The 23,713-nt window shown below is 45.9% G+C and overlaps 1 protein-coding gene across 5 annotated transcripts in view; it reads right to left on the bottom strand.

The window, feature by feature from the left end:
* Positions 1 to 23,713, bottom strand: part of PPP2R3A (protein phosphatase 2 regulatory subunit B''alpha) — a 767,863-nt gene that overhangs the window by 5,243 nt on the left and 738,907 nt on the right. For all 5 annotated transcript variants that reach the window (XM_050965378.1, XM_050965375.1, XM_050965376.1 and 2 more), the window contains 5 exons: positions 22,176 to 22,224; positions 21,441 to 21,530; positions 18,790 to 18,965; positions 11,839 to 11,957; positions 8,108 to 8,214 (listed from right to left, as the gene is read on the bottom strand). In XM_050965378.1, the coding sequence (XP_050821335.1) occupies positions 8,108 to 8,214; positions 11,839 to 11,957; positions 18,790 to 18,965; positions 21,441 to 21,530; positions 22,176 to 22,224 (541 nt within the window). The remainder of the gene's footprint in view (positions 1 to 8,107; positions 8,215 to 11,838; positions 11,958 to 18,789; positions 18,966 to 21,440; positions 21,531 to 22,175; positions 22,225 to 23,713) is intronic.

The raw sequence follows: 23,713 nt of genomic DNA, 5'->3' as shown, positions 1-23,713 counted from the left end.
TTATCAGGGCCAGCTTTAGGCCGATTCCCCCAAATCGGGCCCTGCGCCTAAGAGGGCCCGCACCCAGTGGTGAGCTGGAGCTGGTTCCCAAGCTCCGGCAGCTGTCTGCTCTGCCCCCGGCCCCAGCTCACTTCCCCCTCTGCCCCCCTTCTCCTCCCCCTCCCCTGCTTCCCACAAATCAGATGTTCGTGCGGGAAGCCTGGAAACAAGCAGTGGCAGGTAAGCTGGGGCAGGGGGGTGCGAGGAGGGCTCTAGGGAGACATGGCGTGGCCCAGTCTGGCTCCAGCCTGGCCCTGGCCCCACATCATGGCTCTGGCCTGACCCCGACTCTGGCCAGGTGGTGTGGCTCCAGCTCCGGGTGGCGTGGCCCCAGCCCTAGCCGAGCTGTGCAGCTCCGGCCCTGGCCCCAGCTCCGGCCAGGTGGTGTGCCTCTAGTGGGAGTAAGCGGCATGGTAAGAGACTGGGGTTGGGGGGGGCGTTGGATAAGGCAGGGGCAGGGAGTCCTGGGGCCAGGGAGCGGATGGGGGGGGCTGGATTGGGCAGAGGTTCTGGGGGGGCAGTCAGGGGATGAGGGTTGGGTAGGTGTGGGAGTTCCAGGCGTCTGTTGGGGTGGTCAGGGCAGTCAGGAGACAAGGAGCAGGGCAAGTTGGGTAGGGGGTGGGGAGTCATCAGAAGACAAGGAGCGGGGGGGGGGGGGTTGACGGGTTGCGGTTTCTGACAGGGGCAATTGGGGGCAGGACATGGGTGGGGGTTGGATGAGGTGGGGGGGGAATGTACTCACTGGGCGGTTCCCTACCGGGTCTTCAGCGGCAGGTCCTTCAGTGCCGCAGAAGATCCGGAGCGAAGACCCGGAGGGCCTCCGGGTGAGTCATCCCTGCCGAATCAGGCCCTGCACTTTCTAAAGCCAGCCCTGGTGGTTATTATTTAGCGTCTAGGAGCCGCAGTCATGGACCAGGAGCCCCAGCATGTGAGAAACTACAGGCCAAAGTGGATGCTATCCAAAGTCAAAGAAATGGGTCCAATCATTCTTAGGCTTGGCTGGATATTACAGGCGATTTGTACTGCACTACAGTCAAATCACTGCCCCACTGACAGATCTAACCAAAAAGAAACAGCCAAATGCAGTTCAATGGACTGAAGAGTGTCAGAAGACCTTTAATCAGCTTAAAGCGACACTCATGTCTGACCCTGTGCTAAGGGCCCCAGACTTTGACAAACCGTTCCTAGTAACCACAGATGCATCTGAGTGTGGTGTGGGAGCAGTTTTAATGCCGGAAGGACCAGATCAAGAATTCCATCCTGTCGTGTTTCTCAGCAAGAAACTGTCTGAGACAGCCATTGGTCAATCAGCAAAAATGAATGCTAAACCATGTGTACGTGCTGGAAAAGCTATTCCCATACTTTTGGGGACGGCGTTTCCAACTACAAACTGACCATGCTGCGCTAAACTGGCTTCATACTGCGAAGGGAAATAACAAAAAACTTCTTCGGTGGAGTTTAGCTCTCCAAGATTTTGATTTTGATATACAGTCAAACCTCGCAATAACGCGCCCCGCCATAATGCGAAATCACATATAACGTGATCACAGTTGGCTCCCCTTTAAGGTATAAGACAGTATGGTACTGTACCAATGGTCCCCAACACCATGGCAGGGGAGAGAAGCTGCAGCCCCACACCTTCCGGGGAGAGAGAGCTCCGAGGCTGTGGGTGCCGGTGCTCTCTGTCCCCAGCAGGCGTGGAGCCACAGCTTCTCTCCAGCTTCTCCGGGGCTGCAGACACTGGTGCTCTCTGTCCCCGGCAGGTGTGGAGCCGCAGCTTCTCTCCAGCTTCAAGAAGAGCCGCGGCTCCCCGCCTGCTGGGGACAGAGAACTCCAGGGCTGCGGACGCTGGTGCTCTCTGTCCCCGGCAGGCGGGGGGCCATGACTTCTCTCCGGCTTCAAGAGGAGCCACGGCTCCCTGCCTGCCAGGGACAGAGAACTCTGGGGCTGTGGACGCCGATGCTCTTTGTCCCCGGCAGGCGCAGGGCCACGGCTTCTCTCCCCTGCTGGGCACTGGGAACTAGGCAGCGCACATCAATGCACTGCGTTGGGGACCACTGACAAACTCCGCTATACTGCAACCCCGCATTTAGCGCGATGGAAGTTTTTGGACCTCAAACATCACGTTATAGCGGCGTTTCACTGTACAACACATTTCAGGAGCTTCTAACAAAGTGGCTGATGCACTCTCCTGTGAAAGTTTCCCAGAATCAACTGGTTAAAAATTGTTCTTGGAATGTGGGACATATTGTTAGTTTTTATATAATCAGTAGTATGTCTAAAGGTGCATGTGTCTTATTAACTCTGTTTTCTCCTAGAGTTCCAGGAAGAAACCACAGCCAGTGTGGCCACCAGCTGTCCAACACTATCTGTGATTTTGGGGGGGCATGTCATAACTAAAGGGAAATGTAACAACCCTCTTGTATACAATACTATAAAATCCCTCCTGGCCAGAGGCACCCAAATCCTTTTACCTGTAAAGAGTTAAGAAGCTCAGGTAACCTGGCTGACACCTGACCCAAAGGTCCAATGAGATACTTTCAGATCTGGGGCAGGGGGGAAGAGGCTTTTGTTTGTGCTCTTTGTTTTGGTGGTGTTCGCTCTTGGGACTAAGAGGGACCAGACATCAATCCATGTTCTCCAAATCTTTCTGAACAAGTCTCTCATAGTTCAAACTTGTAAGTAACAGCCAGGCAAAGTGTATTAGTTTATCTTTGTTTTCTCAACTTGTGAATTTTACCTTTGCTAGAGGGAAGCTTAGCCCTGTTTTGTTGTAACTTTGAACAGAAGGCTAGAGGGGTTTCCTCTGGGCTCTTTGAATCTGATTACCCTGTAGAGTTATTTTCCATCCTGATTTTACAGAGATGATTTTTACATTTTCTTTTTAATAAAATCCTTCTTTTAAGAACCTGACTGATTTTTTCCATTGTCCAAAGACCCAGGGGTTTAGGTCTTTGATCACTTTGTTACCAGTTGGTTAGGATATTATTCTCAAGCCACCCCAGTGAAGGGGGTGTAAGGGCTTGGGGGAAGAGGAACTCCAAATAGTCCTTCCCCTGTTTCTTGTTAAATCACTTGGTGGTGGCAGCGTATCAGGTTTTAACCTAAACTGGTAAGAATAAGCTTCGGAGGCTTTCATGCGGGTCCCCACATCTGTACCCTAGAGTGGGGAAAGACGCTGTAAAAACACAAAGACAGTCCCTGCCCCAAAGAGCTTACAAGCTAACAACCTGCCAGTGGTCATAGCTCACCTGCCTACACATCTCGCTGAGCCTCATCTTCAGAAGGGACAATACACACCCTCCAGCAGACATCTGACCTCTTCCAAACTCTGGCTGAGGATCAGCCAAGAGAAATATACTCTCTAGTCTATGTATGTCTTAACCCTGCTAGAATTGCCAGCACCTTTTGGGAGCTGGTTTCTGTCTACCAAAAGACAGAGGGATAGTCCTTAGTCCAGGGGTGGGCAAACTATGGTCTGCAGGCGCATCTGGCCCACCAGCTGTTTTAATCTGGCCTTCAAGCTGCTGCTGGGGCGTGGGGTCTGGGGCTTGCCTTGCTCTGGTGCTCCAGCTGGGGAGCAGGGTCGGGGGCTGCTCTGTGCAGCTCCCAGAAGCAGTGGCATGGTCCCTACTCAGGCGCCTACGCATAGGGGCAGCCAGAGGCTCTGCATGCTGTGCGGGCCGCAAGCGCTGCCTTTGCAGTTCCCCTTGGCCAGGGATGATGCCTGTGGATGGGTCAGTGTGCAGATATGCCTGGCTGCGCCTCTGCATAGGTGCCAGGATGGGGACATGCTGCTGCTGCTTCTGGGAGCTGCCTGAGGTAAGTGCTGCCCGGAGCCATCACCCTGTGATCCACCCTGCCCCTGCCCTGATAGCCCTCCTGCCTTCTAAACCCCTTGGTCCCAGTCTGGAGCACCCCAAACCCCTCAGCCCCAGCCCAGAGCCTGCACCCATTGCCCACACACCCCTAGCCCAGAGCTGCACCCTGAACTCATTTCTGGTCCCACCCCAGACCTCCCACCCTTGCCAACACAAATTTTGTGAGCATTCATGGGCTGCCATACAATTTCTATACGCAGATGTGACCCTTGGGCCAAAAAGTTTGCCTGCCTTAGTGTTCCTTGCTGTGTAGAAGGAACTGGCAAAGGAATACCCTTTCTCAAGGGTCTGGGGTTAATAGCAACATGTTTCTTTGTCACACCTTAAACAAAGCTCAGGAGGAGACCCTGTCAGAGTTAATGGAATCATGTGTATAATACAAGGGTGAGAGCCTCTGGACATGCTAGTATAACCTCCACTAGACACCTGTGGAGTGTGACTTTACTTGAGGGCTGTAGGGCAACTACATGGAGCTAGGTCCTTACTTTTAGTCACTACTTTCTTAAACCAGCTTCTACAGTGAGCTGAGTTTGGGCAATTTGATGATCTAAATATTTATATAAGACAGTTCCTCACCCATCCTGCTTTTGGAAGGCATTACTAACTTGCCTGCTACAATAGAGCTCCTTGGAGGCATTTTCATGAAGGAGGAAAAGGAGGTAGGTTACTTTTCACCAATTCTATTCGCCAAATGTTGGCCATCTATAGCATTGGTTTGAGCTGAGATCACATTAGTAAGGATGACCTTTCAGAGGCTAGGAATGATGGAATAGGTGATTATGGTAGTGTGCCTCACCCTGCCAACAATTACAGTGAGTGGGTCTGTGTTCTGACGGTTCAGTGACAGTTAGCAATACTTCACCTCAAGGGTATTATTTCCAGTTACAGGAGCTGTTATGGCTGGATCTAGGAGTAACCATGCTAGTAAAGAATTCAGACTTATGAGTCAAAGCAAAAGGACAGAATTTCCCTCCAGTGAATAAAGAACTTGAGCTGGTTTGACCCTGAAATCAATTGCTTTGTTCTGGTGTTAAGGGATGTGAAAGCAGCCATAAAACAAAAAAAATCACCTTACACACACAAAACAAATGGAAAAATGGGGAAACGGATAGCAGTGAATGTAAATCAGAAAGTAGGAATTGTAGAAAATTGATAAGGGAAGCAAAAGGACACCTTGGAAAGCAGAGTTCAGGACAAAAAGTTTTTCAAGTATATAAGGAACAAAACTGGTTCATTACTAGATGAAAATGGCAGAATTGTCACTAATAATGTAGAAAAGGCTGAAATGTTCAATAAATATTTCTGTTCTATATTTGGAAAAAAACTGATGATGAAATACTTACCAAGTCCGAAAGTAACTCTTTAATATTCTACTCGGTGCTTATTAAAGATAGATATTTTTAAATTAGCAGGTCCATAAAACTTGCATATAAGCGTTTTAAAGAGCTGCCCAATGCATACTTTGTGCTACTATATTGTTTTCAATACATCTTGGGACACTGGACAAGTTCCAGAGGCCTAGAAGAAAGCTAATGTACCATAACTGAAAAAGGGTAAATGGGATGACACAGATAATGATAGCCTGTCAGCATGATTTGTTCCTGGGCAAGATGCTGACTTGGTACCACATGACATTGTGATTAAAGAATTAGATTGATTGAATAGAGCACACATTAAATGGATTAAAAACTGGGACAGGTCTCAAAATGTAATTGTAAAAGAGGAATCAGTGAGCATGTGTGCGTCTAGTGGCGTCCCACAGGGTTTGGTTCTCGGCCCTATACTATTTGATGTTTTTTATCAATGACCTGGAAGCAAACAAAATAATCACTGATAAAGTTGGCAGATGAGACACAGCTAGCTGGAGTGCTAAATAATGAAAAGGACAGGTCACTGATACAGAATGATCCGTATTACTTGGAAAACTCCTTGGCTATAAGGTTCCATTGTTGAAGGTGATTGCAGTATCCAGGAAGTTGATGCGAATGGGGGAGTGTTCCAGAGAGAGTTTAATGGATGGTTGGTGGTTGTTGAAGGTGTGGTGGGAGTAGTTGTATGAAGGAGTTTAAGCCACGTGTCAAGAAGGTGAAAATATCATCCAAGTATCCCAGGTATATCATTGATTTTGTGCATTTGCCCAGAAATTCTTCCTCAAAGTGGTCCAGGAAGAGTTAGGCATAATTGGGGAGCCATCCTAGAACCCATGGCTATTTCTATGGCTTGGGCAAAGTGTTTGTTGCTGAGTGTTAAATTGTTATGAGTGAGGGTGAAATGGATGAGTATGCAATGTATTTGGGGTGGATATCTGACTGCTGTCCATTGTCTTGTAGATATTTGAGGTAGGCAGCTATGCTATCATGGTGAGGGATGTTGGTGTACAGGGAAGTGACATCCGTAGTGGGAAGGATGATGTTCTGAAAGAGTTTTTAATGTTGCAGAGTTTCTGGATGAAGTCAGTTGTCTTGGAAGAAGCTGTCCTTGTATGTGGTGAGCAGTTTGAAGATGATTTTTCTAAGTCCTGACATTCTTTCAGTAAGCATGCCATGGCCAGATATGATGAGTCTGCCTGGGTTTCCTTGTTTGTATATCTTGGGAAGCATGTAGCAGATCCCTGGTGTGGGTTCTTTGGGGATGGGGGTTAGTGATTCCCTTGAAGTTGTTTGGGGAAGGATTTGATGATATCCTTACATTTCTGGGTGAATTGTGGTGTGACGTCTTCTTTGAATTCTTTACAGTAAGTGGTGTCGGAGAGTTATCAGTTGGCCTCATTAATGTAGTCGGTACAGTTAAGCACTACAATGGCACCCGCTTTGTTTGTTTGATCACTATCTGGTGGTTAGGTATCAGGAACTATATAGCTGTCCTCTCGACAGTGGAGAGCTTGTGGTGGATGTGGTGATTAAGGATTTCACAGTCAATATTTTCCCCAAAGCAATCAATGCAATGATGAAGTGTGAGATTTCATCAACTGTGGGGTCTCCAGTCATATGGTTCCTTTTTCTTATGACTGACAGTGACAGTTGTGTGTGTGGGGGGGGGTATTGTGAAAGAATTCTTTGTCCTCATCCTCAAATAACACCTTCAAAAGATGGCCTGGGATCTTAAATTCATAACTTTGCTAGATACTAAAAATCATGGTCTTAATAAAGAGACAGGATTTACGGTTTATTATAATAGTCTGTAACCGCCCCACACACACACACTCACTAACCCCCTTTTTTGTCCTATGACTAAAAAGGTGTTAATTGGCTACTTCACCTTGAACAGATCTCTTAAAACAGTGGTTCTCAACCAGGGTTATGTGGAGGTCTTCCGGGGGGAGGGTGTGTATGTATATCAACTCATCTAGATATTTTCCTAGTTTTACAACAGGCTACATAAAAAGTGAAGTCAGTACAAACTAAAATTTCATACAGTAACTTGTTTGTACTGCTCTATATACGATACACTGAAATGTAAGTATAATATTTCTATTCCAATTAATTTATTTTATAATTATATAGTAAAAAGGAGAGAATAAGCAATTTTTCAGTAACTGTGTGCTGTGACACTTCTGTATTTTATGTCTGATTTTGCAAGCAAGTAGTTTGTAAGTGAGGTAAAACTTGGGGGTACACAAGATAAATAAGACTCCTGAAAGAGATACAGTAGCCTGGAAAGGTTGATAGCCATGTCTTATAATATATGTTAACTACTTATGCTAAACAATCTGTCCCACCTTGTATTTAGCTGTGACACTCAGGAGTACATTTCCCAGACCTGAAGAAGAGCTCTGTGGAAGCTCAAAAGCTTGTCTCTTTCACCTACAGAAGTTCATCCAATAAAATATATTCTCTCACCCACCCCATCACTCATCTAGACGGACATTCCACTTTTGACAATCATCCAGCTGGTTTTGATTATGCCCTTTAGATCACAACTGCCATCTTCTGATAATACTTCAAGGTCTCATTTTCTATCTGCTTGCATTTCTATACTAGCACTTTAATACACATATAATCTTATTCTGAAACAACAATGAAGATTATTTTTTACCTTCTAGCATTCGCTTTAGGTATCTGCCTATTGATCTGAAGTAAGCAAATGCTCCCCTTCTCTCCCTCTGTGGCCTAGTTTAAGGTGATTTCGATATACAAAATGTGTGGGATTACTGAATGTAAGATAGCTGCGCACATGTAAACACCTACCCTTCTTGTAACTGCTCATTTCCAGATTCTTCAGCAACAAGAAGCTCATACTCCTCTGCAGCGTATCTGTCCCAGTCTGAAGGCTCCGGTCCATCATTTTCAACATCCTAAACACATCAGAAAAGCAAATTAAATAGAGTGTCCTTACTGATCTACAAACTTGCTTTGCAAATGCTTCTCACCTATCTACAAACATGCTTTTCTGCAACACTTACTGTTGGGGTTTGAAAATGCCTTAAGGAAAACAACCCAATCCAAGTTTAGTCTCTTAATCAAAGTTTAAATTATGGACTCGTCAAGTTCTTTAAACAAAGCCCTGAGTAAACAAATATGTTTTGTATTAGGCTTTAAATCTCGAACACAGGTGGAATACTTTGCCACCCATCTTGAACAATGACATTCCAAAAATGTCAAGAAAGAATAACTGCAAATCTGAACTGCTCTGGCAAGACATACTGTAAGAGCAAGGGAACTCTGCCTAGTGACTGGTTCTCAGAGCATTCCAGGATTTAGAAAATGTTGACACTCCTTTGAATTGCACCCACAACCAAGCACACAGCTTTTGCAGAGTTTGGTACACAGGGGCAATATGCTTAGAGAACTCCTCTCCATGTATGAGTTGGGCCATGCCTTTCACCCCAGCTGAGCTTTTCAAAGAACATACAATGCTGACCCCAAGTAGCAATTCAACAGTTGGCCCTAGAAGTAACAAAGTCCTGAGTCACTATGGCACAATTCCTCTCCCTCCTGGGTGTGCACTGCCTTCAGATGGTTGTGCGAGGTGCTGTGCAAACACACAACACAGATGGAAAGGAATTTAGACTGTCTTACTGATAAGGACGTCCCCAAAACAAACGCATTAGATTAGAGGAAGGACCGGCTCTATCATAGTTAAGGTTAGGAAGCCCTGTCTGTTTAAAGGACAGCTCCAAATGAACTAAACTCTGCACAGTTACTTGGCTTGCCTTGACATTTGGTGTACACTTGGGGTATGTGTGATGGGGTTATTACTAGGACTGTCAAACGATTAAAAAAAATAGTTGTGAATAATCACAGTTTTAATCACACTGTTACACAATAACAGAATACCAATTTCAATGTATTTATAAATATTTTTGGATGTTTTCTACATTTTCAAATAAGTTGATTTCAATTACAATACAGAATACAACATGTACAGTGCTCACTTTATATTTGTTATTACAAATATTTGCATTGTAAAAAAGCAAACAAAATAAATAGTATTTTTCAGTTCACCTCATACAAGTACTTCAGTGCAATCTCTTTATGGTTAAAGTGCAACTTACAAATGTAGAATTAATATTTTTGTTACATAACTACACTCAAAAAGAAAACAATGTAAAATTTTAGAATCTACAAGTCCACTCAGTCCTATTTCTTGTTCAGCTAATCGCTAAGACAAACAAGTTTGTTTATATTTATGGGAAGTAATGCTGCCTGCTTCTTATTTACAGTTTCACTTGAAAGTGAGAGTAGGCGTTCACATGGCACTTTTGTACTATAAAGTAAGTCCGGTACACTTAGTATTCTGTTGTTGTAATTGAAATCTGTATATTTGAAAATGTAGACAAACATCCACAAACATTTATAATTTAAAGTGGTATTCTATTATTGTTTAACAGTGCAATTAAAACTGACTAATCAGGATTATTTTTTAAATCTAGTTAGTTAGTTTTACATTAATCACTTGAGTTAACGGCGATTAATTGATAAACCTAGTTTTTATGGATCCAAATTTGGGGTTATTTGACCAATGGGTTACTGAGAGACAAGACTCCCTCCTCTCTCTCCTCCAAAAACATTTTTGCTTAAGGTTGACAATTTCTACCAATGATGTACAACAAGATACTGTAAACTGAAACCCAACCCGTGGCAGAAATCTGAAAATGAACTGTGTAGGCATGTTGCTACAATCTGCCTGCCAAAGAGTGGTGGTTGTTTTTTTAGTTAGGGGAAATGTAAGCTGAGTATAGCAGAAAATTCAGAAGGTGCTGATACTGAGCATTCTCAAAAGACAAGTGGACAGCGGAGACAATGAATGCAGTGAGGGGCAGGGCTACCTGCTTGCCTGTCAGTCCAGCAAACCAACTTTCTGCCAGCAATGGGCAGGGCAAACACTTGGAACCTGGCCCTTATACCCAAACCCTGTACATCAGTGGTCTCCAACCTTTTTATGGTCAAGATAGACTCAGAGACTCTAGGACCGGAAGGGACCTCAAGATGTCATCGAGTCCAGTCCCCTGCCCTCATGGCAGGACCAAATACTGTCCAGACCATCCCTGATAGACATTTATCTAACCTACTCTTAAATATCTCCAGAGATGGAGATTCCACAACCTCCCTAGCCAATTTATTCCAGTGTTTAATCACCCTGACAATTAGGAACTTTTTCCTAATGTCCAACCTAAACCTCCCTTGCTGCAGTTTAAGCCCATTGCTTCTTGTTCTATCCTTAGAGGCTAAGGCGAACAAGTTTTCTCCCTCCTCCTGATGACACCCTTTTAGATACCTGAAAACTGCTATCATGTCCCCTCTCAGTCTTCTCTTTTCCAAACTAAACAAACCCAATTCTTTCAGCCTTCCTTCGTAGGTCATGTTCTCAAGACCTTTAATCATTCTTGTTGCTCTTCTCTGGACCCTCTCCAATTTCTCCACATCTTTCTTGAAATGCAGTGCCCAGAACTGGACACAATACTCCAGTTGAGGCCTAACCAGCGCAGAGTAGAGCGGAAGAATGACTTCTTGTGTCTTGCTCACAACACACCTGTTAATGCAACCCAGAATCACATTTGCTTTTTTTTCAGCAGCATCACACTGTTGAGTCATATTTAGCTTGTGGTCCACTAAAACCCCTAGATCCCTTTCTGCTGTACTCCTTCCTAGACAGTCTCTTCCCATTCTGTATGTGTGAAACTGATTGTTCCTTCCTAAGTGGAGCACTTTGCATTTGTCTTTATTAAACTTCATCTGGTTTACCTCACACCATTTCTCCAATTTGTCCAGATCATTTTGAATTATGACCCTGTCCTCCAAAGCAGTTGCAATCCCTCCCAGTTTGGTATCATCTGCAAACTTAATAAGCGTACTTTATATGCCAACATCTAAGTCGTTGATGAAGATATTGAACAGAATATCACTTTTTGAATTTACGGGCAACCCAAGATCTACTCTGTGCAGAGACCCCTGCCTGGCCCCCAGGGCTGTGCTGGCTGCTTCTGGGAGCAGTGGGGAGCTGCGGCAGGGAGCCTGCCTTAGTGGCAGTCCCGCTGCACCACTGGAAACCGCAAATGACTGGGAGCCCCAGGCTCAACAAGTTGATTGCGATCGACAGGATGGTGACCACTGCTGTACATGAATGAGCTACATTTTGTCTCTGTTGCCAGAGAATGAGTGTGGTGGATGGAGTGCCCATCAAAAAGATGCATCAGACAAGACCAACATGTCTGCCTTCAAGGCCGTAGAGAAGCAGTTCTCAACCTACTGCTTAGGGGATATACTGCCGGATGGGAATGGGAATTGGTCCTGAGAGCCATGGCCAGCTGCTGGACACAATCGTGCTTGTTCATGATCATACAGCACTTGTTTTCTACAGCACGCTGTTTTAGTTCCGTCCTCTTTCCATATCAGCTGCTTTTCTCTACAACAAACCAAACTTCACAGTCCCTAAAAATAGTTTGGGGGCAACAACGTTTGGAGATATTGCTTTATACCTTCTGAATTGCAAAGGGATCCCGCTGTTCATTGTCCAGGTACTTTTCCAAGTTAAAGAAGGTGTTGTAGAATACATGAGCCATTCTGCATCTCTTCAGGTCTCGCAGCATCACCCTTCCTGTACAAAGAGCACACATTATTTTAGTAGCACATTCTTAATTAGTGAGTGATATGACCTGTCAGGGTCATGCCCCCACCCCCCACTCTGAACTTGTCTTATATTCTACCAGCTTAGGTTAAAACTTCCCCAAGGCACAAATTCCTTCCCTTGTCCTTGGACATATTGCTGCCACCACCAAGTGATTTACACAAAAATTCAGGGAAGGGTCACTTGGCATCCCTTCACCTCCTTTCCTGGGGAGGCTTGTTAATAATATACCAATCAGTTGCCTCAGCAATGTGAGAACAGCCCAGACCCTTTGTCTTCAGGACACTGAAATTAATCAGGTTCTTAAAAGAAGAACTTTTAAGAAAAAAAATAAAAGAATCACACCTGCAAAATCAGGATAAAAGGTAACTTTATCAGGTAATAAAAAGATTTAAAACACAGAGGATTCCTCTCTGGGCTCAGCTTCACAGTTACAGAAACAGGAATGAAACTACCTCTGTAGCATAGGAACATTCACAAGCCAAAACAAAAGATAATCTAACGCATTTCCTTGTCCTACTTACAATTCCTGTGGTTTTAGATGGCTTATTCCAGGTATATTTTCAGGAGATATTGTACCTGCTTGGCTTCTCCCACCGGAGAGGGAACAACAAAAGAGAACAACAAACAATTTGAAAGTATCTTCTTTCCTCATTGGTCCTTTTGGTCAGGTGCCAACTAGATTATTTGAACTGCTTAACCCCTTACAAGTAAGGCAATCCAGTACAGCTGCCTTGGAGGAATTTTATGCTACTGCATACATAAAGGTTGCTACCCTTCCCCCTATATTCATGACAGGACCCATTTAGCACAGGTCTTTTCTAATTTAGGATAATACCACTAGCATGTGTTGTTTTTTCAGGCTGCCAATGCCCATTAATTAGACAAGCAAATAGATCTGTGTCTAGCTTGGACCAAGGACGAGGAGGCATCTCATATGGCTTCTGTGGTTGTTTTGCATTCTGCTTTCTATATGCAGATTTCACACAGCATTCATGCCTGTCTAAAAGAGCACATCTTGACTGTGTTCTTATGTTACTCAAGACCCGGACAGGTGCTATGTAATAAATAGTTAGCACTACAATCCCAATATCGCATGACACACTGGCCCTTGTGGACCATGCCAGCATGTGCAGCAGCTTCATTTAATTGGACCTAATATGGTTTTATGATTAGAGGTATCTGGGTTCTTCCAGTAGAATTATTGCCTCAGGCTGTAGTAAGATTGGGCTATTTTTGTGTTTCCTGTGGGAGCTTATCAGATAGCGTCAGTAATGGGTAGTACTTGAGTCATATTTATTGACAGGCTATTGCTGTAAACAGCTCCTTACCAGGCCTGTATTTCCCATTTACTGATTTTTTGCAAGTCCAGGATAATTGGCTTAAGTCCAGATGGTGCTTTGCAGTCTGCTTTTTGTGCAAGGGCTTCCTACAGGTTCCACCTTGACCAATTTTTGTTCACACATATACTCAGGAAACTCATCCCAACCAAAAACAATGGCCAGCATTACTTTTCAATCTGAGCACAGTTCTGTTGTGTTTTAGTCAGTGCTTTAGAAACACGTGTTGCTGGGCAATCATCTTGCAGAAGGACATTATCCAGTCCCCTCAATGTATGTGGCTTCTGCCCTGCTGTTTGGTGTAAGGCTCTTTTCTTCGGCATGGTCCAAAATGTTACATTGTTCCTCTCATTGTGTTGATCAAAATGAGGCGATCATCATGGTTACCTCAGCCAGATCCCTCCATTGCAGGACAAGCCGCTGAGGGAAATCTGAACAGAAGTTACTTCAACTGTAAAGGTGATTTGAAGGTGCAGAGTTTTGCAATGAACCTTATAATTCCGGCTATACTTTGATCCTCATCTTAACCTACAACGGACCTTTTTAATTCACCCTCTCTCCTCCCCCTCCTCCTCCCCTCCCACCCCCATTAAGCAAGACTGAATCTAAATAATATTTGAAATATATATTACAACCACCAGCTAATCCATCATTTAATTGGATGTGTGTGTGGGGGGGTGGAATTCACCATCACTTGAAATCTTTAAATGAAGATTAAATGTCTCTTTCTAAAAGAGAGAACATCCAGCTGAGCTAGAGTCCAGGAGCCTGGTGACATGCCATAGCCCATGCAATGCAGAAGGTCAGATTTGATGGTCACAATGTTCCCTTCAAGCTGTAAAACCTATGAACTCAAGAATTTACATCAGGTCTTGGATTGTAGTGCTGTGCCTAAACTTTCTCTTGGGAGTGTGTTTTTGCTTGTCACCCAGGCTTACAGTAGCTCAAGTCATCCATGAGGTCAGCAAAAGCAAGTTAACCCATTTGCTAATGGGTTAATGGAGATGGGTAGGGAGCTAGTGAAGGCCATTCACCACCTATAGGCCTTAGCAAATGGGTTAAACTGCTTCTGTTGATCTCATGGTTGACTTTTCCATCCCTCCCAGAAAGGTTTTGCACAAAGGCAATTTTTGAGAAATTTTAGCTAGGCTAAGGAAAAGGAGAGGTTACTCACCTCGTACAGTAACTGGAATTGTTTGAGATGTTTTTGTCCCTATGGGTGCTCCATATTAGGTGGCTGCGCACCAGTTTGCCTTTGATTGGAAACTTTTCTTAAGCTGTGTCCGCAGGTCCAGACCAGTGGTCTATAGGGTAGGGCAGACCTGCTGCCAGACAAGTTCCTTCTCAAGAATGACATACAAAGTACTCTGAGGTGGAGGGGAAAGAAGGTGAGTGGTGCAGTACCCAGAGAAGGACAAATCTTGAAGAACTCTAGTTACTGTACTAAGTTAGTTACCTCCCTTTCTTTGTGTTTTTGCACCTATGGGGGGCTCCATGTTAGATGACTCCCAAGCAGTACCTTGATTACAGAGAAGGGTGAGTTCAGAGAACAGCCTCACCTAAGGCTGTATTTTAGCTGGAGATATGAATAACATGGGAAAAGTATACACAGATGACCAAGTGGCAGCTTTGCAAATGTCTATAATGGGTATGTTTTTAAGCAGTGCTACTGAAATGGATTTAACTCTGGTGGAATGGGCCAGCACCCTAGGATGAGAGTGCATTCCAGAAGCCTTGTAACATGCTAAGATGCATCCTGATACCCATTTTAGATAGTCTGTGTGTATGGAGAGAGAAAATCTCTTCATTCTCTTGTCTGTCCCTCAGAGATGGGGGCTTGAAATTGGTCCTTCTGGTTCTGTGGCAGATAGTCAATAAATTGTGCAAATTTGGTGTAATTGCTGTAATAGTACTTTGCCAACAAGGCGTGATCGTTGGTGACACTGAACTGTACCACAGCTAAGAAATAGCTCTTGCTGCCAAGAAGATCAATGCATTTGAGCTCTTTCTCACGAGGAGCTGATCTTGCCTGGTGGTGTTTGCTCCTTTCATTGACCACACGTCAACCACAGGAAATGGGTGGTAGGGTGAGAAGAAAGGATATTCAGAGCCCTTGGCTGGAACATAGTATTTTTTGTCAGCCCACTTGCACCTGGGTGGGATGGTGACAGGTGTCACCAGGCCATAAAATCTGGCAGACAAGAGGGTGTCATGAATAGGCAGCACTAGTTTGCCTTGAGATGTGGTGCGGAGGATATCTGCCACAGTGTGTTAGGGCTTGTCATAAATAGATAGCTAAGGGTTAATGTTCTTTTACCTGGAAAGGAGTAACCTGAAACACCTGACCAGAGGACCAATCAGGAAACAAGACTTTTTCAAATCTGGGTGGAGGGAAGTTTGTGTCTGAGTTCTTTGTCCTTTGTCTTCTGCCTGTACTCTCTCAGCTATGAAAGGATTTTTTTCTGCCTCCTGCTTTTCTAATCTTCTGTTTCCCAGTTTCCCAGATAAAATAGTGATTTATAGGGTTTTTATTTTGTATTTACATGTGTGTACTTGCTGGAATGTGTTAAATTGTATTCTTTTGAATAAGGCTGTTTATTCATATATCTTTTAAGCAATTGACCCTGTATTTGTCACCTTAATACAGAGAGGCCATTTGTATGTATTTTTCTTTCTTTTTATATAAAGCTTTCTTTTTAAGACCTGTTGGAGTTTTTCTTTAGTGGGGACTCCAGGGAATTGAGTTGCAGCTCACCAGGGAATTGGTGGGAGAAAGAAGTCAGGGGGAAATCTGTGTGTGTTAGATTTACTAGCTTGACTTTGCATTCCCTCTGGGTGAAGAGGGAAGTACTTGTGTTTTCCAGGACTGGAAATAGAGAGGGTGGAATCCCTCTGTTTAGATTCACGGAGCTTGCTTCTGTGTATCTCTCCAGGAACCCAGGGAGGGAACACCTGGAAGGGAGAAGGGAAGGGAAATGGTTTATTCCCCTTTGTTGTGAGACTCAAGGAATTTGGGTCTTGGGGTCCCCAGGGAAGGTTTTTGGGGGGACCAGAGTGCCCCAAAACACTCTAATTTTTTGGGTGGTGGCAGCTTTACCAGGTCCAAGCTGGTAACTAAGCTTGGAGGTTTTCATGCTAACCCCCATATTTTGGACACTAAGGTCCAAATCTGGGAATAGGTTATGACAGGGCTCTTGTATCTCTTTCAGGGCAATCTGTAGAGTCTTGGCCACTCTCTTCATCAGGTCCTAGAACAATCTAAAATAATCGACATGAGATGGTGGAGGGGGCATAACTGCTTCATACCGAGATGACGAGGATTATTGATTGGAAGGAGGTGCTTCCTCCTCTGCTCTTAGCTACTGGTCCTCCTCAAAGTCTCCTTGAGGATGTTTGGGATGCTCCATAGTGAAGGGGCTCCCTGGGTACCGAAGACTGCTCCTGCTGATGGGCCCTTGTATGTTAGGGTATGCTATAGAACCAGAGAGAGCCCCAGGATTCCAGAAAACCCATTGTGGTCAGGGTATGGAAAGGGAGCAGGACTCTTAGCATGCTCCTGCGAAGGCTGGCAGGGCTAGTTTCCGGAACATCATCACCAGGATACAATGCCAGGGAGGGAGGCTGGAAAGAGAAGGTGGCTGAATCTTTGATGGAGATGTCATATTCTGAAGATGTAACAACCCCTCTGTCCAATAGACAGGCTAGGGATGTCAGTACCGGCATCTGAGTAGGGGCTGGTATCTGAGTCAGTACTAGTGGCTGAGCTTTTGTGGGAGGATGCACTGATACTGACTGGTAGGTTGTACAGGCAGATAGATCAATACTGACAGTGACATCCTCCCCATACCTCTTAGTACAGGGGATTCATGCTCCTCTATCACACAGAGGTCTTTGTGAGATGAAAGGGGACTGAACCGGTGATCCAGGGCAGTAGTCCTTGAGGTAAGGTGAGTCAATTGGTACCAGAGACCACATGGATATGTGGTCCACATGCTCCTACTGGCTATTTCCCTCAGAGGATGCCAAAGTTGGGGCCAGTGCTTTCTTTAAGGAGTTCCCATGTTTGGAGGGCTCTGAAGATACAGAAGCCAGAGCTGAGTGGGGTTGCTTGCCAAGAGACTTCTGGGTATGTGGAATGCTTGGTAGACCTTTCTGATGGAGCCAGAAGAAGCAGAAGCCTCAGCAGTACCTGGAGGGGGATGTGAGGTCTCCTTAGTCCCTGGTCTCTGGGGTGAATTTCCCTGCGTTTAGACTGGTTATCGGGAAACTGAGATCTCTTCTGCTTAGAATGTTTGGAGGCTTCAGAATTTGTCCCTGGGTCTTTGCTTGCTGGAACTGAAGTTATCTCTGGAACACTGAGAGGCTGAGGCCTACGTATGGGGGGAATCAGATCCCATAGTCTCAGGGAACACTCCACAAGGAGCAGCTTAACTCTGTCCTCCTTCAGCTTCTTTGATCTGCTCTTTAAGATGGAGCAAACTGTACAGTTTGATGTGACATGGAACTCTCTGAGGCAGTAGAGGCAGCTGGAATGCTCTTTGCTGAGGGGGAAAGACCTGTGGAAAGGTCTGAAAGGGTTTGAAGCCCAGGGTTTTGGGCACAACCTGCAGAAGGGAGGCTATGGGCAAAAAGGCCGAGGTTAGCAGAGGCCCTTCCACTGCCAATGAAGAAAAGGATGGGGGAGAGCCCTAGGCAGTGCCATGTCTGAGTGGTGACAGAGTGGGGCTGTGCAGGCAGTGTGCACCACCTGCAGAGTTCATAGCTCAGCTCTACACAGGCCCTTTGTGTGGGTGAGGACAGTGCAGAAGAGCCTGGGGGATGGGGGTGGCATTGGTGCTACATAGTAGCCAAGAATGGCTCCACAGGTGCCCTCCAGCCTGGCTGTGGCAATCGCCCTATCTGTAGAACCAGGCGCACAGGTCCTGCCCAGAACCTGGCTTTATAGAGCTTTAGACACTCAACCACCAGGCCTGACTCATTTGGTACAGAGCTTATGAAATGTCAGCATTGCCTTTCTGCCACTCCTACCTAATAGACTATTTCATTGCGGGGTTAATGGGCTGTCATACTTCTCTCAGCACTGTCAGAGGAGAATTTCTGTTAGTTTTTTTTCCTTTCTCTATTATGTGTTTGCCCTAATCTATGATGCATGGCATGAGCAGGCTGTAGCCCATCTCCTCCTTGTTATAAATTATAAGTTTAAAAAGTAGCCCTGTTAATCTAGCAAGAATTAGTCACCATAAACCCCTTACTCCTTGCAGCTTGGTTGTTACCACTTGTGCAGGGATGTGCAAGCAACCTTCTCCTCCCCCATGTCCAATCACTTAGCACGGACATGGGCCACGCAGGCATAGTGGGGAGTGAACCCAAATGAGCTCTTAAAATAAAAACAGAGTAAGCATAAGTGGGAACTTGACCTCACTAAACACCTCCAACAGGCTGGGGTTTACAGCAGCTCTTACCATCACCATCTGGCTTCACCAGGTCGAGCATTTGGCACAGTAAGTCATGGAATGGCAATGGCTCGATGCCCATCGCTTCCATCCTCTCACATTGTTCCTCATAAAAATACTCCAGTTCATACATAGACAGTACGCCATCTCCGTCCAAATCCAGGCAGCGGAACCAGTATTCGATACTAAGGAAGAAGAAGAGAATTAGTCTTTTCATGTTGGCAGCACTGCAGAAACCAGCATTATTATCTTAGCCACCACAGATCAGAGCAGTGCAAGGTCCTCAGTCCTGTACCACATTCACCATGACTGACAGCTAGAATTGCAGAGTTAAAGCAGAGTCTGACAATACCCTCAATTACTCAGGGGTAGGCGTTTCCCTATTCTACAACAGACCTTCAGTGCTGATGATGGGGATGGGGCTGCAGCAGCTTCTAGGGGTTTGGGCAGCACTAACCAAGCACCAATTAAAGCAACCTCTCTGTATAAGTCAGCTAGAGGCAAATCCTGCTGCTTCTACCCTGAGCATTACAGGGGTCAGTTTACTCAGTAGGTTTGGTGTCTGCACAATGGAGGGGAAGGACAGTGACTGATATTAATGAATGTACTTGGGCCTATGTTTCCCAGCAAAGGCCCAGTATTCTGTGTTTGCTGTGTCCTGGGGTATGGGCACTGCTCCCTGGTGGGGTTGTCCAAACAGGCTAATTGCCTGCGGTGATCCCTACACATGGGCTATTGACTATCCCTGGGAAACCCCTGGCAGGAGCAAAAGTAGGTCTGGGATGTTTAAAATAGTTCCCTGTGTTCTTTTATGCAAAAGACACAGCTCTCAAATAAAGCTGTGGCTTTAGCTATGGACAGGCAAGGGGCAGGACTGATGGGACTCCAGTTTTTACTCCCCCTCGCCAGTCACTATCCTAAACAACTCAGTGATTCTGTGTGAGTGGCAAGTCACCTCAGAGGGAAATGCAAGGATAGGCTGTGTAATATTCTCCCACACCTGCTAGTTCACACATCTGCCAAGTGCATGGAATCAGTGGACCCCTGGACTGCAATTTTTGTCATGCTCCCCCCAGCCATTCACCACAATATGTAATCCCAGTTCTGAAAGGCATGTCCCATACCCTCATTGTTTCTATAACTGAGTCAGTACTAGGCAAGTATCTGGCAGGAGGGAAGTGGAGTAGTGGCAGTCAGGAAAACTGTTCTGCTCTAGCAGCATCCTACTGAGTCTCCCTCTTTGTTACCACCTCCTTCCCACTCACCCAAGTCACTGACCTATACTAAGAGTGTACAAATCAGTGCAGGAAACACCTCTCTGATAAGCAGCATCCCTAAAAAATCAGCAAACATCAGAACCCCAAAAGTCAGGGCCCTCTGCTCAGGGAAAATTACTGAGACAGCAACACATGTTGCTTAGATTAGTGCAGCTCTTTAACACCACATTGACAACGTTTGCATAACACTCTGGGATGGAGCTATGCCCCATTCTCAGTCTGTGCTTTCCTACCACCTCCTCTTCCCCAGGGTGTGGCAAGAACAGGAGCGGCACTCAGTCCTGCAAAACAGGCAGATGCATTATTGGACAAGGATGTCTGGAAAGCACTGGCTGTTAAGACCCTCAAGCTCACTCACTTCATAGCCAGAAGGATGGATTGTGGTTGGCGGCCCTCTGGGAGGGCAAAGTGGCCTCCAGCCAGGCACTGCTGCCAGCAGCTGGATGCTGACCTGGCGGCAGAAGAAAGCTGGCATCCAGCGCAAGCTGCGATCCTTATATGACATCAGGTGAGGGCTCAAGTGAGAGGAGCTTTTCTGGGGTGATATAGGCATGCAGGGGCTGGACAGTCATGTGGGGAAGCAAAATGGTTTGCTGGTGCCCAGGTCCTCCACCCCCTCATACGCAGCAGCCTCCATGCCAGAGAGAGCTCTGCCTGCCTCTTTGCACCTTGGAAGCTCCATGATGGCCAGAGGCCCCATGCCCGCTGGCAGCATTTGCACATAGTCCTCTATGCAGGCAAGGTGAGGAAGGGCCCTGCTGAGGAAAGTGAAACAGGAGGCACTGAATTTGGCAGTTGGGGTGAAACCACAGCCACTTCAGCCTAAACCTTGCTGGGAGGGTGGAGGGGGCGGCACCTTCAATAGGCAGTTGGGAGCATCCACTGCTGTTATGGCTCAGCTAGCGGCCTTCCCTTACCCTTGGAGGGGTGCTGGGACATAGGGCAGTCAGGGGTCCTCTCCTTTGTCCAGGCATAAGTCGTGCTGAGGCCAGCAGCAGGGCCTGCCTGCTAGTGGTGATGATGGCATGGCACAAACAAATGGAAGCTTCTCCCACCTCCTCAGCCCTGCTCCTTGCATGTATCCTTAGGCAAACATGGGGCAAGGGACAGAGTGGGGTGTGGTGGGAAGTTCTGTGACCACCAATAAAATCCAGGGGCAAGAGAAAAGGTCACTTTAAAAGAAAAGTCTGTTTTTACCCAGTTTTCCACTGGCGAAGGCAAGTTATCTGTGCAGGGTGATCCAGCAAGTCCATGTCTTACCTCCCACTGCAAGCCAGGCTCATCCTGGTTCACAGGTCTTTGCACTAACGAGCAGGTCCCAGTCTCCTGTAATCCCAGGAGCTTTCTGCATGTCTCTCTCCACACCCTTCCTAGAAGTCCTACCTTGTGGGGCTCCTTTTGTCTTCTTCAGCAATGAGGAGCCACACAAAATCTGCATAGCTCAGCTGTCCCTCTTTCTGCGCTTCGTTGCCTCTGAAAGACCCAAAGCACCTTCTAAATTATAACATGAACACACAGCCGAAAGCACAGTCAGAACACCCTCTGGGGAGCAAGTTGGGAATTTTCATATATCTGGAAAACACCCATGCTTGTTCTTTTAGGCCAGTAGAAGTGTGTTAGTATTGGTCGGCCCCTCCCACACCTGAACTTGCTCAGGGGTGAGAAGTGCTCCTGAGAGCAGATACTGCATTCGCAGTCCTACTGTCACTGCAAAGACAAAGTTGCTTTTGAAATACTTCCCCCCAAAACAGTTAGGAGCTTTTATTTTAAAGGAGCTTTTTTAATTGTGCCCTACAGCTGCCTGCCACTGCTGTAGGACTAGGAGACACACACATACATGAAGTGTACACACCTGTCCCCTCTCCTGTAGCCCACAGCGATGCATTTGGGAACTGTGCTAATTTGACAGGGTTTTATTTATTTTTGAAATCATCCTCTGGTCCCTCTCTTCCTTTTCAGACTGGCCCTATCCTGTGACGGAAACGCTAGCCCTTTGCCCTCTCAGTGGGACGGGGAATGTATGAGAATACCTTGCTTTTCTACCTAAGGCTGACAGGATTCCTGTTTTAGTTTTTGATTCCCTCCATTTAATTCTCCATCCAGGGTACTATACCTTACCTCACCACTGCTCCACTGAATATCCTCTCAATAATCCTGGTTGATAAAGCTGAAAATGAAGAAAATGAAGCATCAATACATAGGCACTGTTAGACTCATGGGCTATCAGAGCCCTGTGTGTGTGGTCAATCTGTATGAAGTCATTATACCACAGCTAAAAGGACGGGCAACGAACACGGCCTGCGTGGCCATTTTAGTACAGCCCAAACTTTAATAGCCTTGCAAACAGTAGCAATTAACTATCCAAGTCTCTCTCTGTTGCTTCCTGTGCCTAGCCTGGTAACACAACTACTCTCCCCCTAGAATGTGGCAGCTCTAGATTAACCAGCTATAAGACCTTGGAAACATGCCCTATTAGTGCTATTAGCACTACTGGGACTTGTACCAGAGTGGGGTGAGCACTTGTGGCACAAGAACACAAAGGATAGCTCAGAACATTTATCTCAACAAAAGAAATCCAGTGTCTTTACCTCTAAGGTGGAACATTGAAACCCTGCACCCCCATAACAAGAGCTGGGTGAATACTGGTGTTTTTGGTTTGCTGGCAATGCTGAATAATTGGAAAAATATTTCATTTTGGGTAGAAATTTTCAGTGAATCAAAAAGTCTGAGCTGGGTCAAAACACACTATGCAGTTGAGCCATTTCTAAAAACACATCTATTTTTGTCAGTTCAATGAACCATTTCAGTGAACTAGACATAAATTTGCAAAAAGGGTTCGGTCATCTGAAACTACATTTTTTCTTTCAGCAAATTCATTATTTGCTGAAAAAAAGGTCACCGAGCTGCACACACAGCCCTGCCAGGGACTGTCTGTCTGTCTGTCCCCACCGTTTTGCCACAATTTAACAGTAGTGGCTGTCAGGATTTACTAGGTTACTCTGATTATTTTTTACAACACTCAGGCCTGGTCTACACTACAGGGAGTGGAATTGATCTAAATTATGCAACACCAGCTACGTGAATAATGTAGCTGAAGTCAACGTACTTAGATCTGCTTACTGCAGTGTCTTCACTGCGGTAAGGCGACGGCTGACACTCTCCTGTCAACTCCGTCTGTGCCTCTCACCCTGGTGGAGTACTGGAGGACAGGAGAGCACTCAGTGGTCGATTTATTGCATCTAGACTAGACCCGATAAATCAACCCCCACTGTATCAATTGCTGCCTGTCAATCCAGAGGGTAAAGTAGACAAGTTGTTATTGCAGAACACTTTCTAGCACATAGTGAAGTACTTGCCTAAATAACTGGCCCTCACCTACAGCTCTCACAGTATGCCAGCACAGTCCATTCGGGGCAGCAGTATCCTTTATTCACACAGGGTGGCTTCACCCCATGCAGAAGACTGCTGAAGGACTAGCATTACTTAGGCAGCCCGAGTTAAGAGCTGCTCTTGGCTAGTGCCAAAGCTGTCAGGACCTGAAAAGCAGGCCGGTTGCAGAGAGGAGTGCAGGCTACAGCCTATGAACAGCTGGTATAAGTGCTTTGGGGAGGCTAAGAAATGCTGGATGTGGCGCACCTTCCTTTGGAGAATCACCC

This window comes from Gopherus flavomarginatus, chromosome 8 (genome assembly GCF_025201925.1).
Source record: "Gopherus flavomarginatus isolate rGopFla2 chromosome 8, rGopFla2.mat.asm, whole genome shotgun sequence".
NCBI classification, from domain to species: domain Eukaryota; kingdom Metazoa; phylum Chordata; order Testudines; family Testudinidae; genus Gopherus; species Gopherus flavomarginatus.
Note: the sequence above shows the minus strand (reverse complement) of the source record. Positions and strands in the feature narration are given on the sequence as shown.